At 43.9% G+C, this 21,209-nt stretch overlaps 1 protein-coding gene across 4 annotated transcripts in view; it reads left to right on the forward strand.

The window, feature by feature from the left end:
• ABI3BP (ABI family member 3 binding protein) overlaps nt 1-21,209 on the forward strand; it is a 251,823-nt gene that overhangs the window by 115,543 nt on the left and 115,071 nt on the right. For all 4 annotated transcript variants that reach the window (XM_060234570.1, XM_060234572.1, XM_060234573.1 and 1 more), the window contains exons 7-12: nt 4,254-4,305; nt 6,377-6,448; nt 7,274-7,366; nt 9,546-9,623; nt 15,395-15,469; nt 17,343-17,417. In XM_060234570.1, coding sequence (XP_060090553.1) covers nt 4,254-4,305; nt 6,377-6,448; nt 7,274-7,366; nt 9,546-9,623; nt 15,395-15,469; nt 17,343-17,417 — 445 coding nt within the window. The remainder of the gene's footprint in view (nt 1-4,253; nt 4,306-6,376; nt 6,449-7,273; nt 7,367-9,545; nt 9,624-15,394; nt 15,470-17,342; nt 17,418-21,209) is intronic.

Raw genomic sequence — 21,209 nt, forward strand, 5'->3', positions numbered from 1 at the left:
GGCTTGTGGTCCGTGGCGATGGTGAAACGCCTACCGTAGAGGTAGTCGTTGAACTTGTGCACCCCCGCCACGATCGCCAAGGCCTCCTTGTCAATTTGAGCGTAGTTCCGCTCCGCTGGAGATAGAGTCCGTGAATAGTACGCGACTGGCACTTCCCTCCCGTCCGGGAGTTGGTGCCCCAAAACCGCTCCTACTCCGTAGGGGGAGGCGTCGCAAGCTAGGATCAGGGGTAGGTTTTCGTCGTAGTGGTGAAGTACCGCGTTAGAGACCAAGAGGTCCTTCACCGCTTGGAACGCCGCGGCTTGGCGTTGGCCCCAGACCCACGGGGCCTGTTTATCCAGCAAACGGTGCAACGGTTCCGCTACGGCGGCTTTGTGCGGTAGGAACGTGTGATAAAAGTTCAACAATCCTAAAAAACTCTGTAGTTCTGCCTTGCATTTGGGCGCCGGAGCCTGGACTATGGCCCTGGTCTTGTCCGCCGTCGGGTGTATCCCCGCCGCGTCCACGGCGAACCCCAGGAACTCCACTCGCGGGACCCCTAACAAACATTTCTCCTTTTTGACTCTCAGCCCCGCCGCTTGGAACCGCCTGAGGACCTCGCGCAGGCGGCAGCAGAACTCTCCTTCATTGGGGGCGGCGATTAAAACGTCGTCAAAGAAGGGTTGAACTCCGGGGATCCCTTTAAGGAGAGAGTCCATTATGCTCTGGAATATCCCCGGAGCCACACTGACCCCGAACTGCAGCCGTTTAACCCTGAACGCGCCCCTGTGGGTCACGATCGTCTGCGCCTCCGCTGTCTTAGCGTCGACCGGCAGTTGCTGGTATGCTTGTGCTAAGTCCAGCTTCCCAAAAACCTTCGCCCCGGCTAGCGCTGCTAGGACGTGGCTGACCACCGGGACTGGGTAGGGGTTGTCTTGTAGCGCCTTATTGATCGTGCACTTGTAGTCAGCGCAGATCCTCACCTCCCCATTGGGTTTGACGGGCGTTACTATGGGGGTTTCCCATTCCGCGTATGTTACCGGTTCTAGGACGCCCTGGGCCGTTAGGCGGTCCAGTTCTGCCTCTATTTTAGGCTTAAGGGCGAACGGGACGCGCCTCGCTTTAAGCCTTATGGGCCTGACCATTGGGTCAATCGGTAGGGTGATGGGCGGACCCTTATAGCTCCCCAAAGACCCATCAAAGACCTCGGGGAACTCACGGCAGACCCCGTCGAAATTGCTTGCCTGCAAGTGGTCCACCCCCACCAGCTGGATCCCCAGGGGATTGAACCAAGCCAACCCTAGAAGTGTGGTCAGTTGGCGCTTGACCACTAGGATGTCCAGGGGCCCTCTGAAACCCCTTCTTTCCACATGCACCCGGGCCCACCCCACGATGTGTACTGGGTTCTTCTGAAAGTCCCTCAGTACGAAGTCCGCTGGCTTCGTTTGAAGGCGGCGGTGGGGGCATAGTTTCTTGAGGGTTTCCTCCGAAATGATGGAGATGGAGGAACCCGAGTCCACTTCCATGGTGCAGGGGGCGCCCTCGATTAGGACCGACATTTTGACCTTGTCTGGGGCCGATAGGGGCAAGTTCAATACCTGCAGAGTGGTGGATGCCGTCGTGTGGGTGTCCAGGGAGTCGTGATGCGCTGATGGTTGTCGGCGGCTGTTCTTGGCCCGGCAAGCCCGAGCGATGTGGCCCGTCTTTCCGCAGCTGCGGCAGTCCAGGTTGCGGTACGGGCAGTCCCGGCGCTCGTGGGGGGCGCCGCAGCTGGCGCATCTGGGACCGGTGGTGGCGGTGGCCCTCTCCGTCGCTCGCTGTCTAGTGGGGGCCCTTGTGTCCGTTCTTTGGGGCCGCCGGAGTTGAAACGCTTCTTCCTCTGTTCGGTCTTCTGGCTCCGTTTCCCCTTGGTGGACTGCTTCACCTCGTGGCTGGCCGAACGCCTTGGTGGCCCTCTCGAAGGCCGTTGCCTCGTTGAAGGCTTGTTGTAGCGTTAGCTCCTCCTTCGCGAAGAGCTTCTGCTGCAATCGCTCGTCGCGGAGGCCCCAGACGAAACGGTCCCGCAGGGCTTCGTCCCTTTTGTCAAAGTTGCAATTTCCGGCGATCTGCCGAAGGGCCGCCAGGTAGACCGCCGCTGTCTCCCCCGACTTTTGGTCCCTCTTGTGGAAGAGGAATCGGCGGGCGACGATGGACGGTTGGGGTGAAAAGTGGCCCGTGAGGAGCCTCACGACTTCCCGGTAGGTCCTCTCCGTCAGCTTAGCTGGAGCGGAGAGACCTCGTGCGATCTCGAAGGTCTCTTCGCCACAGACGCTCAGCAGGACGTCTCTCTTTCTCTCGTCATCGTCGATCAGGTTCGCCCGCAGGTAGCACTCGACCCTTTCGGTGTAGGTCTCCCATCTCTCGGGGTGCTCCGGGTTGAATTCCGCAAGATGGCCCGTCGTTACGCTCGAGTTCGCCATGGTGGCGGCGGGCTGCCCGATCCTGCGGTCTCTCGCCTTCCTCGTCTCCGGCCGGACCTATCTAGATCCCACCTTCGTCGCCAGTGTAATGTACTGGGAGACGAGACGTGGTAAAGGCATTGGTCTTTAATCGCTGATACATTACAGAACTGGGAAACACGCGGCCGGGTCCGCTAATATATACATGCACCCCGGATCAACCCCCCTGCTGGCCAGCCCAATCCTGGCCAGTTAAACTTCCCGCGCTTGGTCTTGATTGGCGGTGACTTTTCCCGCGCTGCGCCAGGTAACCCGAGGACGTCCCGGCTTGCGCGGCGCGGGTGCAGAGTCCGATACTCAACAGGGAGACTCAGAATTGTGGCACAGACTCCCCACCCTTGACAGGGCACAACAGACAATGGCACAAACAGTCAGAAGTTTGGGCATGGTTTTTAATTCCTCCTTATCTATGGAGGCCCAATTCATAAACATTGCCAAGCTGGCATTCTTCCATCTAAACCAAACACAACAATTGGCCTCTTTCTTGTTGCGCCCTGACCTAGCTACAATAATACATGCAATGGTCATCTCCAGGCTAGACTACTATAACTCACTCTACACTTGCCTCCCCTTGGGAATGACCGGGAAACTCCAGCTGATCCAGAATGCAGCTGTGTGGGTCCTGACAGGAACATCATTGATGACATTCAATCTGTGATGCACCAACTGCATTGACTCCCAGTGGAGTACCGAGTCAGGTTCAAGGCCTTGGTATTGACCTTTATGGCCTTATGTGGTTTGAGACCCATGTATCTTTGGGACTGGTATGTTGGCCAAAGAGTGTTTTCTACTGAGAACAATCTACTGGTGATTCCTGGCCATAAAGACATTCAGCTATCCTCAAACAGAGCCACAGCCCAAAAGGTAGTGAAATTCTGCCAAATAACAACAGGCCCTTTGTGATTTAATGCAGTTCAGCAGGGTCTGCAAGGCAAAGATGTTCTGCCAGGCTTTTGGTTGAGGGCAGGGATGGGCAATAACATGGCTGGCATCCTCCTTCCCCTCCCTTTTCTCTCTCTCCCCCCTCCTTATCCTGCTTGTGACGTGGCAACATAGTCCTGAACTGATTAAAGGTTAACTATTAATGCCATCTGGAAATTAATTTTCCGTCTGTAACGTTATACTTATTGTACTTTAACTAGTAATTATTATGTATTTATGTATTCTTCTATTGATGTAAATCATCCAGAGCCCTGCGTATTCAGAGACTGGGCAATTTATAAATCTAATGCATATATAAATAAAATGGGAAATGTGGCTACAAATTCCACTGTAAATGTTTACTTCTTGAGAAATGCTGAAGAAATGTATTGTGGCCATTCAGAGTATCTGGACAATATGTAGCTACAATCTTAAGAGCAATGACTCAGTTTTCTCTTGCTAGACTTTTGACAGCCAGAATGTAAAGTAAAATGTTTATTCTATCACAAACAAGAGAGATTAAATGCTTGGCTTTGCTTTAGCTAGCAAAAACTGAAGTAGAGTTACTCTTGTTTGTATTAGAATACTATATCTATTCTTGGGGGAAGTTGCTTTCAAAAAGAACTAGAACAAAGTCTGAATCCAGTGGCACCTGGACCAAAGTCTTAAAGGTGCCACTGGACTCAAATTTTCTGTTGTTTCAGACCATCACAGCTACCCACCTGAATCTATCAAAATGAACTAGTTATTCTCTTATCAAGAGATTTATAAATTTATTATCCAAACAAGAAAAAATCCTGACTGTAATGACAAATACCTTTATTCTTATAGAATATCTTGTTTTCCCTCCTTCAGCTTATATCCGTAGATTCAAAAGCACGAATTCCAGTTACAATAATCAAAGAAGGTAATGTGCATGTGTTCTTATGTGTGGTGTTTGTGTTTGAAAAAAGAAGGTTTCAGTGCAGCTCTAAATCCTGCATAATTTGGAGGACAAAGAAATATGCCTGTGTTAACATTGGTGGAAAATTTCTCAAATTTCACTTTGCTGATCAGATTCGATTGTCTTACTGGATTCTCCTCAGAGGGGAGACCAGAATTTCCCTGAAGAAGTCTCACTGGCAGGGCTTCTGACCTTGTGAAAGAGAAAAGAATAAACGTGGGCTGAATTTTGTCTTATTTTCCCATTGGGTTTGGCTACCAGTCCCTTCCCATATTCAGTAGACAGAAAACAGTATGCCTTCTCTCCTTTTGTTGCAGCAATGGAGGCATGCAAGATAATTGTTCTGCATGTGGCATCCATTCAGTTTCAAATGCATCACCATAAAACCACTGTATAATGAAAGCAATCACCATGCACCTGGGTTTCAATTGCCTTGGTTCTGGGCCTTTCCCACAGGACTTTATAATCTTGTTCAATAGCATTTTTATAAGGGTTCTGAGAACTTTTGATGATGAACTATGCTTGACCAGCAAATAAGCAAACTATGTTTGCTTTCTCCCAGTAGGGAGACTGTTTTCCACTTGAACAAAAAGTGATCTTTTCAGAAGAGAGGTACAGCATTTCTTATGGCTACACCCAGTCCAGGAATCCAGTCTTGTGTACCCCCATCATTTTCAGGGGCCTGGCGATCTCATGTGGAAAACCTAAGGTTGTATAGGGTAGGTTCCGATTTTTTTGGAAGAGTCTGGTCATGTGATTCATATATTCATTCTTTACAGTGGATGTCATCCATCTGGCTTTACTTTCAAAGTTATGTCCTGTGCTCATTCTTTACAAATGAAATGTGTTGATGTTTGAACACTTGTCTATCCCATTAATTCCAGACATGGTTTACTCTCTTTGTCTAGCATCTCTATGCATAATCTCCGTGGCTTTGTCCATTTTGAATTCATACTCTCCTCCTCTTCCTGCTTGTCAAGTAGCATTACTATAGCACTCATCCACCCCAATCCAACAATCTTCTGCATGTCTACTTTTAACACTCTAATAAGATCTTCCCCCTTCTTACTTTCTGAAGAGAATCTTGCCTTCACAGTCAATAAAAAATTCAACTCCACTAGCTCCATCAATCATTTATTCCTTTTCTCCTTGCCATTATTTCTTGATGAGTTGACCACACATTTATCTTGTCCGCATGCCCTTTGACACTTTTCCCTGCCATCTCTACCACCATTACTTTTTCAGTGTTACTGTCTTCTCTGGTTCTCCTCTTTGTTTAAACACACCACCATTTCCTCCATTCTTAGAAAACACTCCGTCATCTCACTCTGCCTCCTTGGCTATTATTAGGACTCCCTCTTATCTGTTTCCTCCAACTCCTACAACATACTATTCACTCCTGCTGCCTTAACTGTTTCTCTTCTAGCTCCTCATTTGACCTTCTATGGTTGGGTTTCTGTCTTCTACTCTCCATGGAATTGCCTTTACTAAAAACACCTATGATTCTCTTGCTGCCAAAACTACATGTCTCTACTCTGACCTCTATTGAAATTTAGATTGTAAAGTAGCTTAAAATCTCAGGGCAGGGACTAATATTTTTGCTTATTTGACTTCAAGTGTCCTCTATATGGCTGGCATGAGAACAGTATTACTACTAATATATCTCAGTTGTACCCATTTTGTCATAGCTACATATAGTGTGAGACAAAACTTGTGATGTAGCTGTAATAGACAAAATGTATGTTAGGCTGGCTTTCAAAATGCAACAATTTCAAACACAGTTGTTCTCAGACATGTTTATTACCAGGGATGGAATTCTAGCACAAGCTCCTTTGCATATTTGGCCACACACCCCTGATGTAGCCAATCCTTTGAGAGCTTACAAGGCTCTTATTTGTAAGCTCTTAGAGGATTGTCTATATCAGGGGTGTGTGGTCTAGTATGCAAAGGAGCTTCTGCTAAAATTCCACCCCTGTTTATTACATATATTAGGTAAATCAAGTTTCTAAAAGTTCTACTCTTATTGTTTTCACAGTAATTCAAAACATCACACATCGGACACAGTCTAAAACCTCAGAGAAGTCTCCTTTAGCAGGACCAATACTAGGTGACTGAGATGTTAATTATTCCTGATAAGCCCTTTCAGATTCACTTTCAGTACTTTGGCCTGTGATGTTATCTCTTTCCTTTGAAAATGATGAACTTCTTTGCATCTTATTAACTAGTGTTGTAAGAGAAATGTAGAAAAGTTCTATTTTAGAGGTAAAAATGATAACAAATGTTGAAAATGGTCTTACCAGTAAAATGGTGATTACATTTTTTAAAAAAATAGTGGGGGAGAGTGACATCTCCAGGGAGTAATTGAAATATGGATTTCATTGCCAGAGGATGTAGTGATGGAAACACAAATAAACAGCTTTAAAAGGAGATTAGATTGATTTATGGAAGATAGGTCTATCAGTGGCTACTAGCCGTGGTGACTGAGGAGAACCTCTGAATTCCAGAGCCAGGAGACAATATCAGGGGAAGGTCTTGCCCTCTGTGCACTGTTGCTGGCCCTCCAGAGAAACTGGTTGGCCACTGTGTGAAACAAAATGCTGGACTATATGGACCATTGCTCTGATTCACCAGAGCTCTTCTATGTTCTTAAGTAGGTTAAAATGTTTTCTCACAGAAGGGATATGGAAATGAGTTAGCAGCAGGAAAACCTGGGACGGGGTGGGTGCAATGGAGGACCTCTGTATTTCAAGAAACCATCTGCAAATCATGCAAATGTAAGGGGAGGAATCCCAAATTATAATGTGCACTTTCATCTCCTACAACTTTCTTCCACCATCCCTACCTCTACTCTGTTTTGTATCAATCTTTAGGTACAGCTTTTAAACTAAAAAAATGCACAATGACTGAATGGTTCATTTACTTTTATGTGTAGTGCACCTTATTGTTCCAGATTTCAATCAAACTAAACAGAAACGACCAGCTCCTTTCTCAGAGGATATGTCTGAAACACCAAAGAAAATTTTGGGTAAGCAGGAAAAAAGCTAGATTGTAAATAGTGGGATTCTAGGCATAAAATGATGATCAAGCCTATCCAAAGTCTGACCACAAAGTTGAACCTAACCAGAAAGCCATCTTTTATGGCTTGCCAGATTCCTGCCAGTCTGTTTTTCAGGCTGGCAACAAATGAAGGAGATCCCTTTAAGACCTTAGTAGGCTTGTTGGATTAGAATTTGTGTAGGATTGATTCAGATGCAGACAATGATTCAATGTTGGCTTTTCTTGTATGTATATACATACATTTAAATATAATTATTATTAATAAAGAAGGGCTTTGGACTTTCATCTACTATGACTAAGTTGTTGTTTGTATCTCCTTGGGAAAACAGTTGTTCTTTCTTTCAACCAGTAGCTTTTGACAGACTACCTTTTGGTTGTGTATCTGTTTTCTGGCCAGGTCATGTTATAACCGTGATTCCACTTCAGGCCACTGTAGACCAAAGCTAAGACTCACCTGTTCATAAAATTAAGCATTGTTCATCAAGAAGTTACATTTCTGTATTCCTTACCTCAGTTCAGTCTTCATTACGGCATTGCTCTAGAAACCCCAACTCCACATCAGCTGTTCATGCTGTTCATGTATTTTGTTCTCTTGTCTGCTTGCCTCAAATATGCATTCTCATCCCTTCAGATATGACTACAAATCTTTTTGTTGAAGTAATAACAAAGGTCACAAAGGATTCTTTACAAGTTATTCTACAGCATGAGTAATATATTTACATGCTTCTTCTATTTTCTCCAATTGCATGTTTGGTTAGAAACTAGAAAACTCACATGTTCATGAAATCATATGGTTTACAGTAGGGGTGTCAAACATGTGGCCCGGGGCCAAATCAGGCTGCCAGAGGGCTCCTATCAGGCCCCTGAGCAACTGGCTCGTCTGCTTCCTTCTCTCTCTCTCTTGCTTCCTTTTGCATCTCAGCCTGCTTTGCAAGGCTTGCTCAATTGCACAGGAGCTACAGAGCAAAACCTTGATTTTCTCCATTGTTTGAGGCTCCTCCCCCTCGTGGTTCCCTGGGGAGGGAGTGAAAGAGCCAGAGCTTCCTTTGCCTGGTTCCCTGGATCCCATGGAAGAAATACAAAGAAAGCACCTTTAAGACCAACAAGTGCTAATGTTTTAAGCATGTTTTGTTTTAAGTTAAAAAAAATCTTTAGTCATGTATGTCTGTGTACTTTAAAAAGTTTATATCTCTGCTACCTAATCTTAAATAGGTACATACATGACCTGGCCCAACATGGCCCAACAAGGTCTCATTTAGGTCAGATCCGTCCCTCATAACAAATGAGTTCGACACCCCTGGTTTACAGCCTATGGTAATCTTCTGTGCATAAAGTGGTGTATCAGTCACTCAGCATCTAGTTATCTATCTGGTTCCTAATGGAGTCTGTAACAGAATTTCAAGGCAAGAGACATTCAGAGATAGTTTACCATTGTCTGGCTCTGAGTTGCAACCATGGACTTCCTGGTGTTCTGCCATCCAAATACTAACCAGGGCTGACCCTGCTTAGCTTCCAAGATACCATGAGAATGGGCTAGGCTGGGTTAGCAGGTCAGGGCAAGCAGCTTACAAAAATATAAATAAAAAAAAACTAATAATAATAACAGTAACTAATAGTAATAATGATAATAAGCTATAGGGTTGCCAGGTCCCCTCTTTGTCATGGACATTCTATAGGTGTGTGGGATGTCAGAGTTTGCCCAAAAACCAGAGTGTCACTGCACAACATTCCTGGCACTGTGACATCAAGTGATGCCATTACATCGGTAACATCACATGATGACATCACTATTTGGGTGTTGAGTTTTCCCTGTCAGCCAGCAGGGGCTGGCAACTCTAATAAGCTATTTATTATATGCTGTCTTCCCAGCTATGATTTAGGCATGAGATCGTTGTGAAAATGCTCAGGTACAAATATAGTTAGAAGGGGAAAAGTCTATTGTATAAAATAAGGCCCTTTGTAATCACACTATATCTTTCATTGTTAGTGGGGAAAAGGAGTTGGCATAATGAGAGTTTATTTTCTAAACATTTAAATGCTTTGCTTCATGCCGTTATGTCTTGCTGTGGTGAATAAGCATTATTTGTGTTCCACTTTACAACACAAGGCTCATATGTTCATTAAACCTCTTCTTTTGTTTTTTACAGCTGAGAATGAGACTCATGAATGGCCTGCAGAATCCAAAACATCGGAAGTACAAGAAATCTCCCCACAACCCCAACCTGGTAGTTATTTTTTCTGTTTTGATGAAACAGAATTTTGCTTGTTTTTTATAGACAGTTCATTCCATTAACCTGAAACTGGACTGGATTGGTTTGATAATGAAATTAAATGAGTATGACATTTTTAAACTGGAGACCTAATAAGGGGACAGAGCAAACATTAATCACTTTGGAGGAGGATGCAATTCTATGGAGATTACTCAGAATCCTGCTGAAGTCTACTAACAATACAAAAAACGGTATTATGCACACAATAAATGCAATGAAAATTGCCTAAATTTCCACAAAGTTCAAGATCGAAGAGACTAAACAGATGGTGACTAGAAGCCCAGTTTGCCCTTATTCCCAGCTTCTGTTGTTAGGAAAGAATAATGTGAGATGCTGCTCAATGTGACAAGAAATGCAAGTCCATTCATGATGACTGTGCCAATGGCCAGCACACTTTCCTGCCAGAGTACAAATTGTGCAGGTCAGTGATGGCCTAATGCAGGGATGTCAGACGTGTGGCCCAGGAGCAGAATCAGGCCCCCTGAGGGCTCCTATCAGACCCACGAGCAAATCTGCTTTCTTCTCCCTCTCTCTTCTGAGTCACAGCTTGCTTTGCCAGGCTTGTTCAATCGCACAGGGGCTATAGAACAAAGCCTCTACTTTCTCCATTGGCTGAGGCTTCACCCTTGGGGAGGAAGGGGAGGAGGGAGAGCTTGCTTTGACAGGCTCTTTGAATCACACAGCAGAGCTACTGAGCCAAGCCTCTTTTCCTTCAATTGGCTGAGGCTCTGCCCCTTCCTCATCCCCTAGAAAGGGAGGGAAAGAGCCAGAGCTTCCTTTTCCCAGTTCTCTCAATCGCACAGGAGAGAAAAAATATTTAATTGTATTTGTCTGTGTCCTTTATAAATTTTATATCTCCAGTACCCGGCATTACATTTTATGACACATGTGGCCCAGCCCGACAAGGTCTCATTTATGTCAGATCCATCTCTCATAACAAATGAGTTTGACAGCCCTGGCCTAATCTCTGATTTTTATTTATCTACTTTGTTTAACTTGTTTATAGCTCACCTTTTTAAAGGCAGATCTCTCTTAGAAACAAAGATATGAGAGAAAGAGAGTGAGAGAGAGAGAGAATGAGAATGTAGGGATCCCTTTCCCCGGGGGGGGGGATCCCCACCCCCCACTCCTTTTGCCCAGTACCCAGGGTTGTATGCAGTACCACATCACTTCTGGTTAAAAACAAACCCCAGAAGTGACATAGGGTAGCTCTAGAAATTTCTAGAAACTCTATGGCTTACCATGTAATTTACTATGGAGTTTCTGGTGATTCCTAGAGCAACCTACATTACTTCCTTTGGATTTACTGTAGTAGAAGTAGGTCTGTGTTCTTACCAGCATATTATGTTTTGAACGCTCAGAAGCTGTTTAGTTATCAAGTATTTTTTTCAGAGATGAGTGCTCCAGAGAGCTGAAGGTTGTGGTAGGAACTGGAACAGGGGGGCTTGGGCAGGCAAAAATGGATAAAGGATAGATGTTGGGGGATGACAACTGGGTCAAGAGCTATGAACATTGTAGGGTTGCCAATCCCCAGGTGGGGGAAGGGGATCCCCCGGTTTGGAGGCCCTCCCTCCGCTTTCTGATGACCTTGAAGCGGGGGGAGGGAAATGTCTGCAGGGAACTCTATTCCCAAAGGAAATAATGGGGAATTGATCTACCGGTATCTGGGGCTCTGGGGGGGCTATTGTTTGAGGTAGAGGCACCAAATTTTCAGCATAGCATCCATTGCCTCTCCTCTAAGTACTCCCCAAGTTTCAAAAAGATTGGACCGGGGGGTCCAATTCTATGAGCACCAAAAGAAGGTGCCCCTATCCTATGGAAGGAAGGCATTTAAAAAGGTGTGCAGTCCCTTTAAATGTGATGGCCAGAACTCCCTTTGGAGTTCAATTATGCTTGACACAACTTTGGTCCTGGCTCCACCTCCAATGTCTCCTGACCACACCCCCAAAGTCTCCTGGCTCCACCCCCAAAGTCCCCAGATATTTCTTGAATTGGACTTGGCAACCCTAGAACATTGCCATGTCCATAGTGAACCTCTCATTCATGAGCTTCACACCTTTATTTTAACAGTATAATGGTTGCAGACAGGCCTTGAATTCAGCAGAAGCTCACAGGAGCACAGCTCCTGAAACTTTCTGATAGTTCCCCCTCCTCCTCACCACTACCTTTTCCATTGAATAGTAGGTGCAGCTGCATAACAATCCCTGGATTAGGAGAACAGGCAGCCAGCCAGCCATAAGGAGCTTTGCCACACCCCCAGCAGCCCTCATTAACCCCTGGAGAAGCCCATGTCACCCTTTCTCCACTTCTTATGTGATATTGGGTGGCGGGTGGCTTGCTGGCCTTTTGATTGTGGAGGTCGCCAAGGAGAGCCCCAAATGAGCAAGGCCTGCTTGGGCTGGCTGGATCTCTAGCCAGCCCAAGCAGGCCTAACTTGCCCAAGGGTCTCCTTTCTTCCATTGAGTTGCATTTGGCTGGGGGGGCAGCATATGCTAATGAATTATGCTAATAAGCTCCACCACCTATTTTTCTACAAAACGACCCCTGGTTGCAAGCAATGCCTAGCAACCAGCAAAGATGGTTGTGGGCAAGGATACAGTGCAGAAGCAATGCTGGCTATGACACTATGTCATTTGGTTTGAGACAGCCCCTATTGGATAGCAAGGGAGGCCACAGGCAGGGGAAGCCTCCTTAAGGGCAATGAAAGCAGCCTTTTAATGAAAAGAAGGCAGGTAGTGCAGAGGAATGGGAAAGCCGTTCTGTCAGCTAATTGGCTGAAGAACTTGCCACTTTGCTAGACCCCATCCCAGAAGCAGAGAAAGTAGGTGGGTCCAGGAGTGGCCTGCCTCAGAATTCCCTTTAAAAGGCAAATCCAGAGGGAAGCAGGGAAGAAAAGCCAGACCTATCCCTATAGTTCTAGGGAAGGTCTACTGGCAGCAACAGAAAAGGGAGCAGGTTAAAGGGAACCCTCACCTTCCTTGTGCAGTTCTTCTTCTTCTTATTATTATTGTGTGTGTGTGTCTGTACCTGGAAGTCATGGCAGTTTATGGTGACTGACTCCTACTAGGGGCCTGGAGGATATTCAGAGAGGTGGTTGAATAAAGCCTGCCTCTGTTCTCCCAGCTACTGGTATTTCAAGGAGGTTTCCCATCCAAGAACTTGTCAGAACTGACCCTGCATAGCTTCTGAGTTCTTATGAGATCGGGCTTGCCTGGGCTATCCAAGTCAGGGCTCCTTTTGTAGTGCTGAATCTCTTCTAAGACCCGCTATGCAAAAGCAGATGTGGAGGGCGCAACAGCTCCAGACCCTGTTAGAGTCAGACAGTAAAATTAGGTTTTCCATCAAAAGAATGTAAAGAGCAATAATGCTAGAGGGTTTTTTTAGTTAGCAGAACTTTCTCACCATTATATTTGAAATTATTGTGTCTCAGATAACAGAGATGCACTTTTCCATAGTGTGATACTTTCTGCATTTCATTTCTACTAATTTGGATCATTTTTCACTGCTGGAATTTACTTCTTTTTGTTTCTTTGTAACAGCAAAGCTTGTATTTCTTAGTGCTGCCTGATCGTTTCTCAATCTTTTAATTTGCTGTATTTAATTACTCAAACTACTGGGAGATTTTTTTTCATGCAGAAGCCCTAAATTGTGGTGGAATGTTCTCCATTTGACCAGAGCCGCATGTATAGGGAAAAATTATTTTGAAAGATAGCATAAAGTATTCTATTTTATTGAGTCATATATATTATCTTTTATACATATTTGCCCTATGGTGGTGGCAAAATGGAGCACTCTGATTGGTTGGGACTGTGCTGCATCAACCTTTGGCCTGTCAAACGATCAATCAAGAGTACTTGCTGTGTGCCATTGGTTGAGTCTGCTCCTCTCTCCCACCTGAGTGGCTGTTGCTACAAGCTGTTTCTGTCAGTAAAGGCAACCCACCATGATTCTTTCAGTTTCTGGCTCTCCCTTCTCTCCCACTGGCTGAGCTGCCTGTTGCACTGCTTCACAGAGGAGAGAAAGAAACTCATCCATTGATTGGTTGAGGGAGGGAGGAGGAGAGAAGAGCCAGCGAAAGCCTCCCTTGAATGACTGAGGGAGGAGGAGGGAAAGAGCCAGAGAAAGACTTCCCTTGATTGGCTGAGGGCTTCTCCCTATCCTCCTCTGGAAGGGAAGAAGCCAAAGGCAAGGGGGGGAATGGTATCCGGTAGCAGCAGTACAGATACGGGAGGGGGCGGCGAGAGACAAAGAGAGACTGAAGTCCTGTACTTAAGACCAACAACATTATCAGAGAGAGAGTGTTGATCTGAAAGGTATCATTCTGAGGGAGAACTCATTGGGGCCAATCCTGATTAAGGCTGCCAGTTCCAGGTGGGTGGGAAATTCCTGGTGATTCCATGGTGGAGTTTGAGGAGGACATAGAAGTTAGGGCTTAAGAGTGGGGTCTGCAGACCCAGGTTCTTGCTGTGGAAGCTGACTGGGTGATTTCAGACCAGTCACAGACTTTCAGCCTAACCTACCAGGGTTGTTGTGCAGATTAAAGGGGGGAGAGGAGAATTATGTAAACTGTTTTGGGCCCCACTGTGGAGAAAGACTGTCCTTTTCCTATGTAGAGATGGCAGGGAGGGGGGATGTGATATAAAGCTGAAGTCAGAGGGGCAGATAAATGGAAGAATAAAGGGTTGCCAACTCCTGGTTAGGAAATTCCTGGAGATTTAAGGAGTGGGGCCTGGAGAGGGTGGGGTTTGAGGAGGTGTGAGACCTCAAATAGGCACAATGCCATACACTCCACCCTCCAAACCAGCCACCTCCTCCTGGGGAACCACTGTTGCCAATCTCCAGGTGAACAAGACAACAATATCACCATGGAATAATAACAAATGAAATTCACCAAAACATTAATATACTGTTACAAAGTTACAAAAGTTTATAATAGTTTACAAAAGTTTCAAATCCATACAATTTGTAACCAATACAATACTAACATTCATTAAATTTTCAAAATCCACTTCCTACTGGTTCACCGTATTTCCTCAATCCCACCGCATCTGCAGAGCTCTTAAAGTGCTAGTGTTGGTGCAATTGCCGATTTTATACTCAGTCAAAAGTTCACACAATTTACAACATTGTACCAGCCCCAACTTAAATTAATTTTTCAAGATAATCAAAATTTCTAATAGGAATCCTCCCAAGATTCCAACAAAGTATTTTCAGAACTTATACGTGGATCCTGGTGAACCTCTGACAGGAACACCAGCCTTTGTTCCTAGTTCTTATGGATCACTTTTTCAAAGAGGCATACCACAATCACCACCATTAAACAGACTTCATTTTCCCAGTACAATTCATGGAGAAAGCTCTCCAGGTGAGGTCTGGAGATCACTCAGAATTACAACTGCTCTTCAGAGGTCAGAGATCAGCTCTCCTTGAGGTGTGGGGGGAGTGAATGCTTTTGGTGGGTGGGAAGACAGCAAGGAGGGGGGACACTCACCTAGAGCCTCTTTCTAGAGCTCATATTTTTCTTTACAATGGGCCTTATCCCTAGTTATTTAATAAAAGTGCAATTCTAAGTAAGCCCCACTGGATTCTGAATAGGCCTTATTGTGATTACACTGTTCACAGTGCTTCTTATAAAACTAGTTTTGTTCTGCTCTGTGCTTTGACCTTATTTACTCTAAGAAGCTCTACACTAACAATGCTACTAATATTTTTTTTAACCTTTGCAGCTATGACTGAACTAAACTGGGAAAGCAGTAAACCAACAGTTTCTAGTGTCTCAGAAGAATCAAAGAGTTTGCCAGGTAAATCACATTCTTTTGCTGCTTCAAGCTTTCAAGGTAGTTCTGTTGTCTTGAACAGCAGAGTACATGTGTTAGTTTCAAAACCAGCGGAACACCATTGTTAACTGCATTTTTTCAGGATATTTGGCTACTATGGAGAGAGCATTTTCTAACTGAAAAAGAGATATGGCCCAACATGAACACTTGCTGCTCCATAAAGATAAGGACATAGCATAACAACTGTATATTAGCACAGTGTTGGATTGGATGCAATCAGGTTTTCTGCTGATGAAAAATTAAGGAGTGGTGTATATTACCCCTTATTTATTCCAACCTTTTTCTTTTTATACAATGAGTCCCTCAGGTTGGATTGGGGTGTTGTGCTTCACTATACACACCTTTCTGTGCACCTGTACCAGGGTGTATATTTATTTATTGAAACTTTTCTCCAGCTCTACCCTGCAAGCAGACTCAGGGCGGCTTACAACATATAATTCAATAATAAAGTCATACATTATTTAATAAAACAATTCATTAAAACATCAAGTCAAACAATTAAAATTTAGTCAACTAATTTCAATATCTACTAACAGTACAGCAAATATTTTCTCCTTCTTTCAATGTCTGCTGGGCTCATGCCAGAGAGGGAGTGGTGCATTCTACATAAACAGATTACTCAGTTCAAGCACCCAAGAGGTAAATAGAGCCATGGTTGCTTGAGCAGGGAAGGCCAATATTATTTGACATCTGCTGCCTCCACCAAAGGCCTGGCAGAACAACTGTTTTGCAGGCCCTGCAGAATTGCAGTAAATCCCACAGGGCCCGGATCTCAATCAGAAGCATGTTCCATCAGTCTTGGAGCCAGAGCTGAAAAAGCCTGGTTCTGGTCAAGATAAGGTGGACATCTTTCAGGCTGTGGATTGCCAAACGATGTTGGTCTGAAGAATGCAAGGCTCTTTGGCGAGAGACAGTTTCACAGGTATGCTGGTTCCTGGCCACTTAGGGCCTTAAAGGTTAATACCAAAACCTTAAACTGGACTCAATACTCAACTGGCAACCAATGCAGCTGGTGCAGCACTGGCTGAATGTGTGCCTGCACAGACATTCCAGTCAGTAGGCATGCTGCCACATTTTGTATGTTCAGATGTGAGACAAAGTTATGTTTTTTGAATACACAAATCTTCACCGGGCAGCTTGTCCTTTGTCTATCTGTTATCTCTGCTTTTCATTTTACTGCTTATATTGTTCTCTGGACACATAGAAAATGAAACAAGATAATTAGTTTATTTGATTGGTTAGCATAACAAAATAACAGTAAGAGGGGCTTGAAGAGTGAACACATTTAAAATTTGAGTAATCATAGAGAAGCTTTTAGTCATGAATATCACAGTAGATACACTGTTTACTGGTTGGATCCAACCTGTTATTCAACATGACAAATTTGAACACCTCAGTGGCAAGATCATGATGGTTGCTTTTTAGGTGCTGTGCTAGCCACCCTGAGCCTGCCTTGGTGAGGAGGGCAGGATATAAATCAAATAAATAAATAAATAGTTGGATTTATGTCCATAGTGCTAACAATTCTAACATAAACTTTTGCAATTTTAAGAAACCATTTTTTAAAAATCCTTGAAACTTCTAAGCCCTCAGTAATTATAGAGTCTAGAGATTTCTTGGGGGGGAAACTATTGCTTGGAAAGACATGGTGTACCTATCACTGTATTTTTAATGAAAGCATTTCCATTTGCTTTGGCAAAATGTGTTGTTGAATTTGTGAGGCTCAAAGACAAAATAATTCTTTTATGAATTTGTCATCATTATTTGAAGTGTGCACAATTTCACCATCATGTAACGAATGTCTGAAGAACAGATGTCAACTCTTCTCTTTTTTTAGCACATACTGAAAGTGAACTGGAATCTTCAAAGCCTAGAATAAACCCTATGGCTGAATTGCCACTTGACACATTGGGTAAATACTTTACTTATAGTACTCACCTTGCCAACAAGACCTGGGTTTTGGCCACTGTGTGACGCAGAGTGTTGGACTAGATGGGGCATTGGAGTGATCCAACATGGTTTCTCTTATGTTCTTAGGACCACCAAATACTCGATTATATACATGAAAAATTCCTGCATGTTGTCAAAAAGCACCTTTTTTGGTATTTCTGATGGCATGACTGTCATAGATCTACACATTGATAAGCAGGTCTTTATTATTAAACACAGACTATGAACATAAATTTGAGCAAAGCTTTTTTTTAAGCAGGAACGCACAGGAACGCAGTTCCGGCTGGTTTGGTGTCAGGGGGTGTGGCCTAATATGCAAATGAATTCCTGCTGGGCTTTTTCTACAAAAAGCCATATGTGAAACAATGATTACATCAGGGGTGTGTGGCCTAATATGCAAATAAGCTCCTGCTGGGCTCTTTCTGCTAAAAAAGCCCTGAATTTAGGGCTGCTGTCCAGAAAGTGGTCTGTAAGATAGAATTCTCCTTGATACAGAAAGAGGCCTCTCAGTAAATGATCAAGAACCTATTCTGATTGAATAAACAAATGCAAGTAGTGATGGATAGGGTTTTTTTAATAATATATTTTATTTTAAGAACAAAATAATAATAGTAATAGAAAAGGAGCTCAGAATAAAAGGAAGGGGTTATGTAAGGGTTATGTAACAATTTTATCAAAGGTTATTATACTTATAGAATATATAAAACAAGGAAGTAAAGAGATACTTCTTCCCCAACATCCCCTTCATTAGAATTTTAAAGACATTTTCTACAATGGTTTCATCTTTAATACATATTCTGTTTTACATATTTTATCAATTCTACCGACTTGTTATATCTTTTAACATACCAGACTTTAAAGTAAAATCTATTATCTGTTTCACAAAAAAACTAAGATTTTGTTCAAAATCTACTTGCTTTTACATTCATATTTAAAACTTGTTCTTCTTTTTCTGAATTATACTACATTTATTTGCCTTACAATACATTTATAGACCATTTAAAACTGTTTCTCATTCTGTGTTTATATCCTCCTTGCATAGTAGACACTCCATCTCACCTCAGGTTTTAAGATGGATCTCTTTCTCAAATAAGTTGTTAATTTTTCGCGGGGGGGGGGGGAGCATTACTGAACAGACCTTAGTAAGGTTTGTGGCTCAGCGGCTGGGGCAGTTGCTGAAAACTTCTGAGCTCGTGTGAAGGGCTGAAAGTGAAGGGGATTGAAGGTGATTGTTGCTGATTGATTAGGAGGAGCTGTACAAAAAAGACGGTCTCCACTTGTCCCCAGATGGAACCAGGCTGCTGGCGCTTAAAATCAAAAGGGTGGCAGAGCAGTTTTTAAACTAAATCTTGGGGGAAAGCCGACAGGAGATTAAATGTCTCTGGTTCGGGAGGACTCATCTCAAAGAGATGAAGGGTTAGCTATTACTTTTCTACCGGGTAATGGATCAGAGTTGTCCACTGAGATGGTGACAAAGAGTATGGACTGCATGCCAGTCTTGAGACGGCAGGAGGAAGGTGGCGGGCCTAGCTCGCCTGGGAAATTATAGATGTTTGTACACAAATGCTAGAAGTGTTCAAAGTAAAATTGGTGAGTTGGAATGTTTAGTGTTGGGAGAAAATATAGTCATTGTGGGAATTTCAGAAACTTGGTGGAATGAGGAGAATCAGTGGGACACGGTGATTCCTGAATATAAGTTATATTGGAAGGATAGGGAGAGAAGGGTTGGAGGTGGGGTGGCTCTGTATGTCAGAGAGGGCATACGGTGCAGTAAGACTGAGGTCAGAGAATTGACCATAACGTTATTGATTTCACCATTTGTATAAATAGAGAGTTGCCCCAAAAGACCAGCACAACCACGTTTAACTTTAAAAGGGGTAAATTCTCTGAGATGGGGAGGCATGTGAAGAGGAAACTGAAAGGAAAGGTAAATACAGTCAAAACCCTTGGGGAAGCTTGGAGGCTATTTAAAACTACAATCCTAGAAGCTCAGATAAAATATATACCACAAGTTAGGAAAGGCACAAACAGGTATAAGAAAAGGCCTGCATGGTTAACAAACAAAGTAACGGAAGCTGTATAAGGTAAGAAGGACTCTTTTAAGTGGCGGAAAGCTAGTCCAAGTGAGATTAATAAAAGGGAACACAGGCTGTGGCAAATCAAATGCAAGACTGTGATCAGGCAGGCAAAAAGGGACTATGAGGAGCATATTGCAAAAAACATAAAGACCAACAATAAAAATTTCTTCAAATATATTAGAAGCAGGAAACCAGCCAGGGAGGCAGTGGGGCCCTTGGATGACCAAGGGGTCAAAGGATTACTGAAGGAGGATAGGGAAATGGCTGAGAAGTTGAATGCATTTTTTCCCTCCGTCTTCACTGTGGAAGATGAGAAGTGTTTGCCTGCTCCAGAACCACTTATTTTGGAAGGGGTGTTGAAAGACCTGAGTCAGATTGAGGTGACGAGAGAGGAGGTCCTACAACCGATAGACGAATTAAAAACTAATAAGTCACCAGGTCTGGATGGCATACATCCAAGAGTTCTGAAAGAACTCAAAGTTGAACTTGTGGATCTTCTGACAAAAATATGTAATCTTTCATTGAAATCTGCCTCCGTTCCTGAAGACTGGAAGGTAGCAAATGTCACCCCCATCTTTAAAAAGGGTTCCAGAGGAGATCCGGGAAACTACAGGCCAGTCAGTCTGACTTCAATACCGGGAAAGTTGGTAGAAACCATTATCAAGGACAGAATGAGTAGGTGCATTGATGAACACGAGTTATTGAGGAAGACTCAGCATGGGTTCTGTAAGGGAACATCTTGCCTCACTAACCTGTTACATTTCTTTGAGGGGGTGAACAAACATGTGGACAAAGGAGACCCAATAGATATTGTTTACCTTGACTTCCAGAAAGCTTTTGATAAAGTTCCTCATCAAAGGCTCCCTAGTAAGCTCAAGAGTCATGGAGTAAAAGGACAGGTCCTCTTGTGGATCAAAAACTGGCTAATTAATAGGAAGCAGAGAATGAGTATAAATGGGCAGTCATCGCAGTGGAGGACTGTAAGCAGTGGAGTGCTGCAGGGCTCAGTGCTAGGTCCCATGCTCTTTAACTTGTTCATAAATGATTTGGAGTTGAGAATAAGCAGTGAAGTGGGCAAGTTTGTAGATGACACTAAATTGTTCAGGGTAGTGAGAACCAGAGAGGATTGTGAGGCACTCCAAAGGGATCTGTTGAGGCTGGGTGAGTGGGCGTCAACGTGGCAGATGAGGTTCAATGTGGCCAAGTGCAAAGTAATGCACAGTGGGGCCAAGAATCCCAGATACAAATACAAGTTGATGGGGTGTGAACTGGCAGAAACTGACCAAGAGAGGAATCTTGGGGTCATGGTAGATAACTCACTGAAAATGTCAAGACAGTGTGCGATTGTAATAAAAAAAGGCCAACGCCATGCTGGGAATTATTAGGAAGGGAATTAAAAACAAATCAGCCAGTATCATAGTGCCCCTGTATAAATTGATGGTGTGGTCTCATTTGGAATACTGTGTGCAATTCTGGTCACCGCACCTCAAAAAGGATATTATAGCACTGGAAAAAGTGCAGAAAAGGGCAACTAGAATGATTAAAGGTTTGGAACACTTTCCCTATGAAAAAAGGTTAAAACGCTTGGGGCTGTTTAGCTTGGAGAAACGTTGACTGCAGGGTGACATGATAGAGGTTTACAAGATTATGCATGGGATGGAGAAGGTAGAGAAAGA

Source organism: Heteronotia binoei, chromosome 3 (assembly GCF_032191835.1).
Source record: "Heteronotia binoei isolate CCM8104 ecotype False Entrance Well chromosome 3, APGP_CSIRO_Hbin_v1, whole genome shotgun sequence".
Taxonomy (NCBI): domain Eukaryota; kingdom Metazoa; phylum Chordata; class Lepidosauria; order Squamata; family Gekkonidae; genus Heteronotia; species Heteronotia binoei.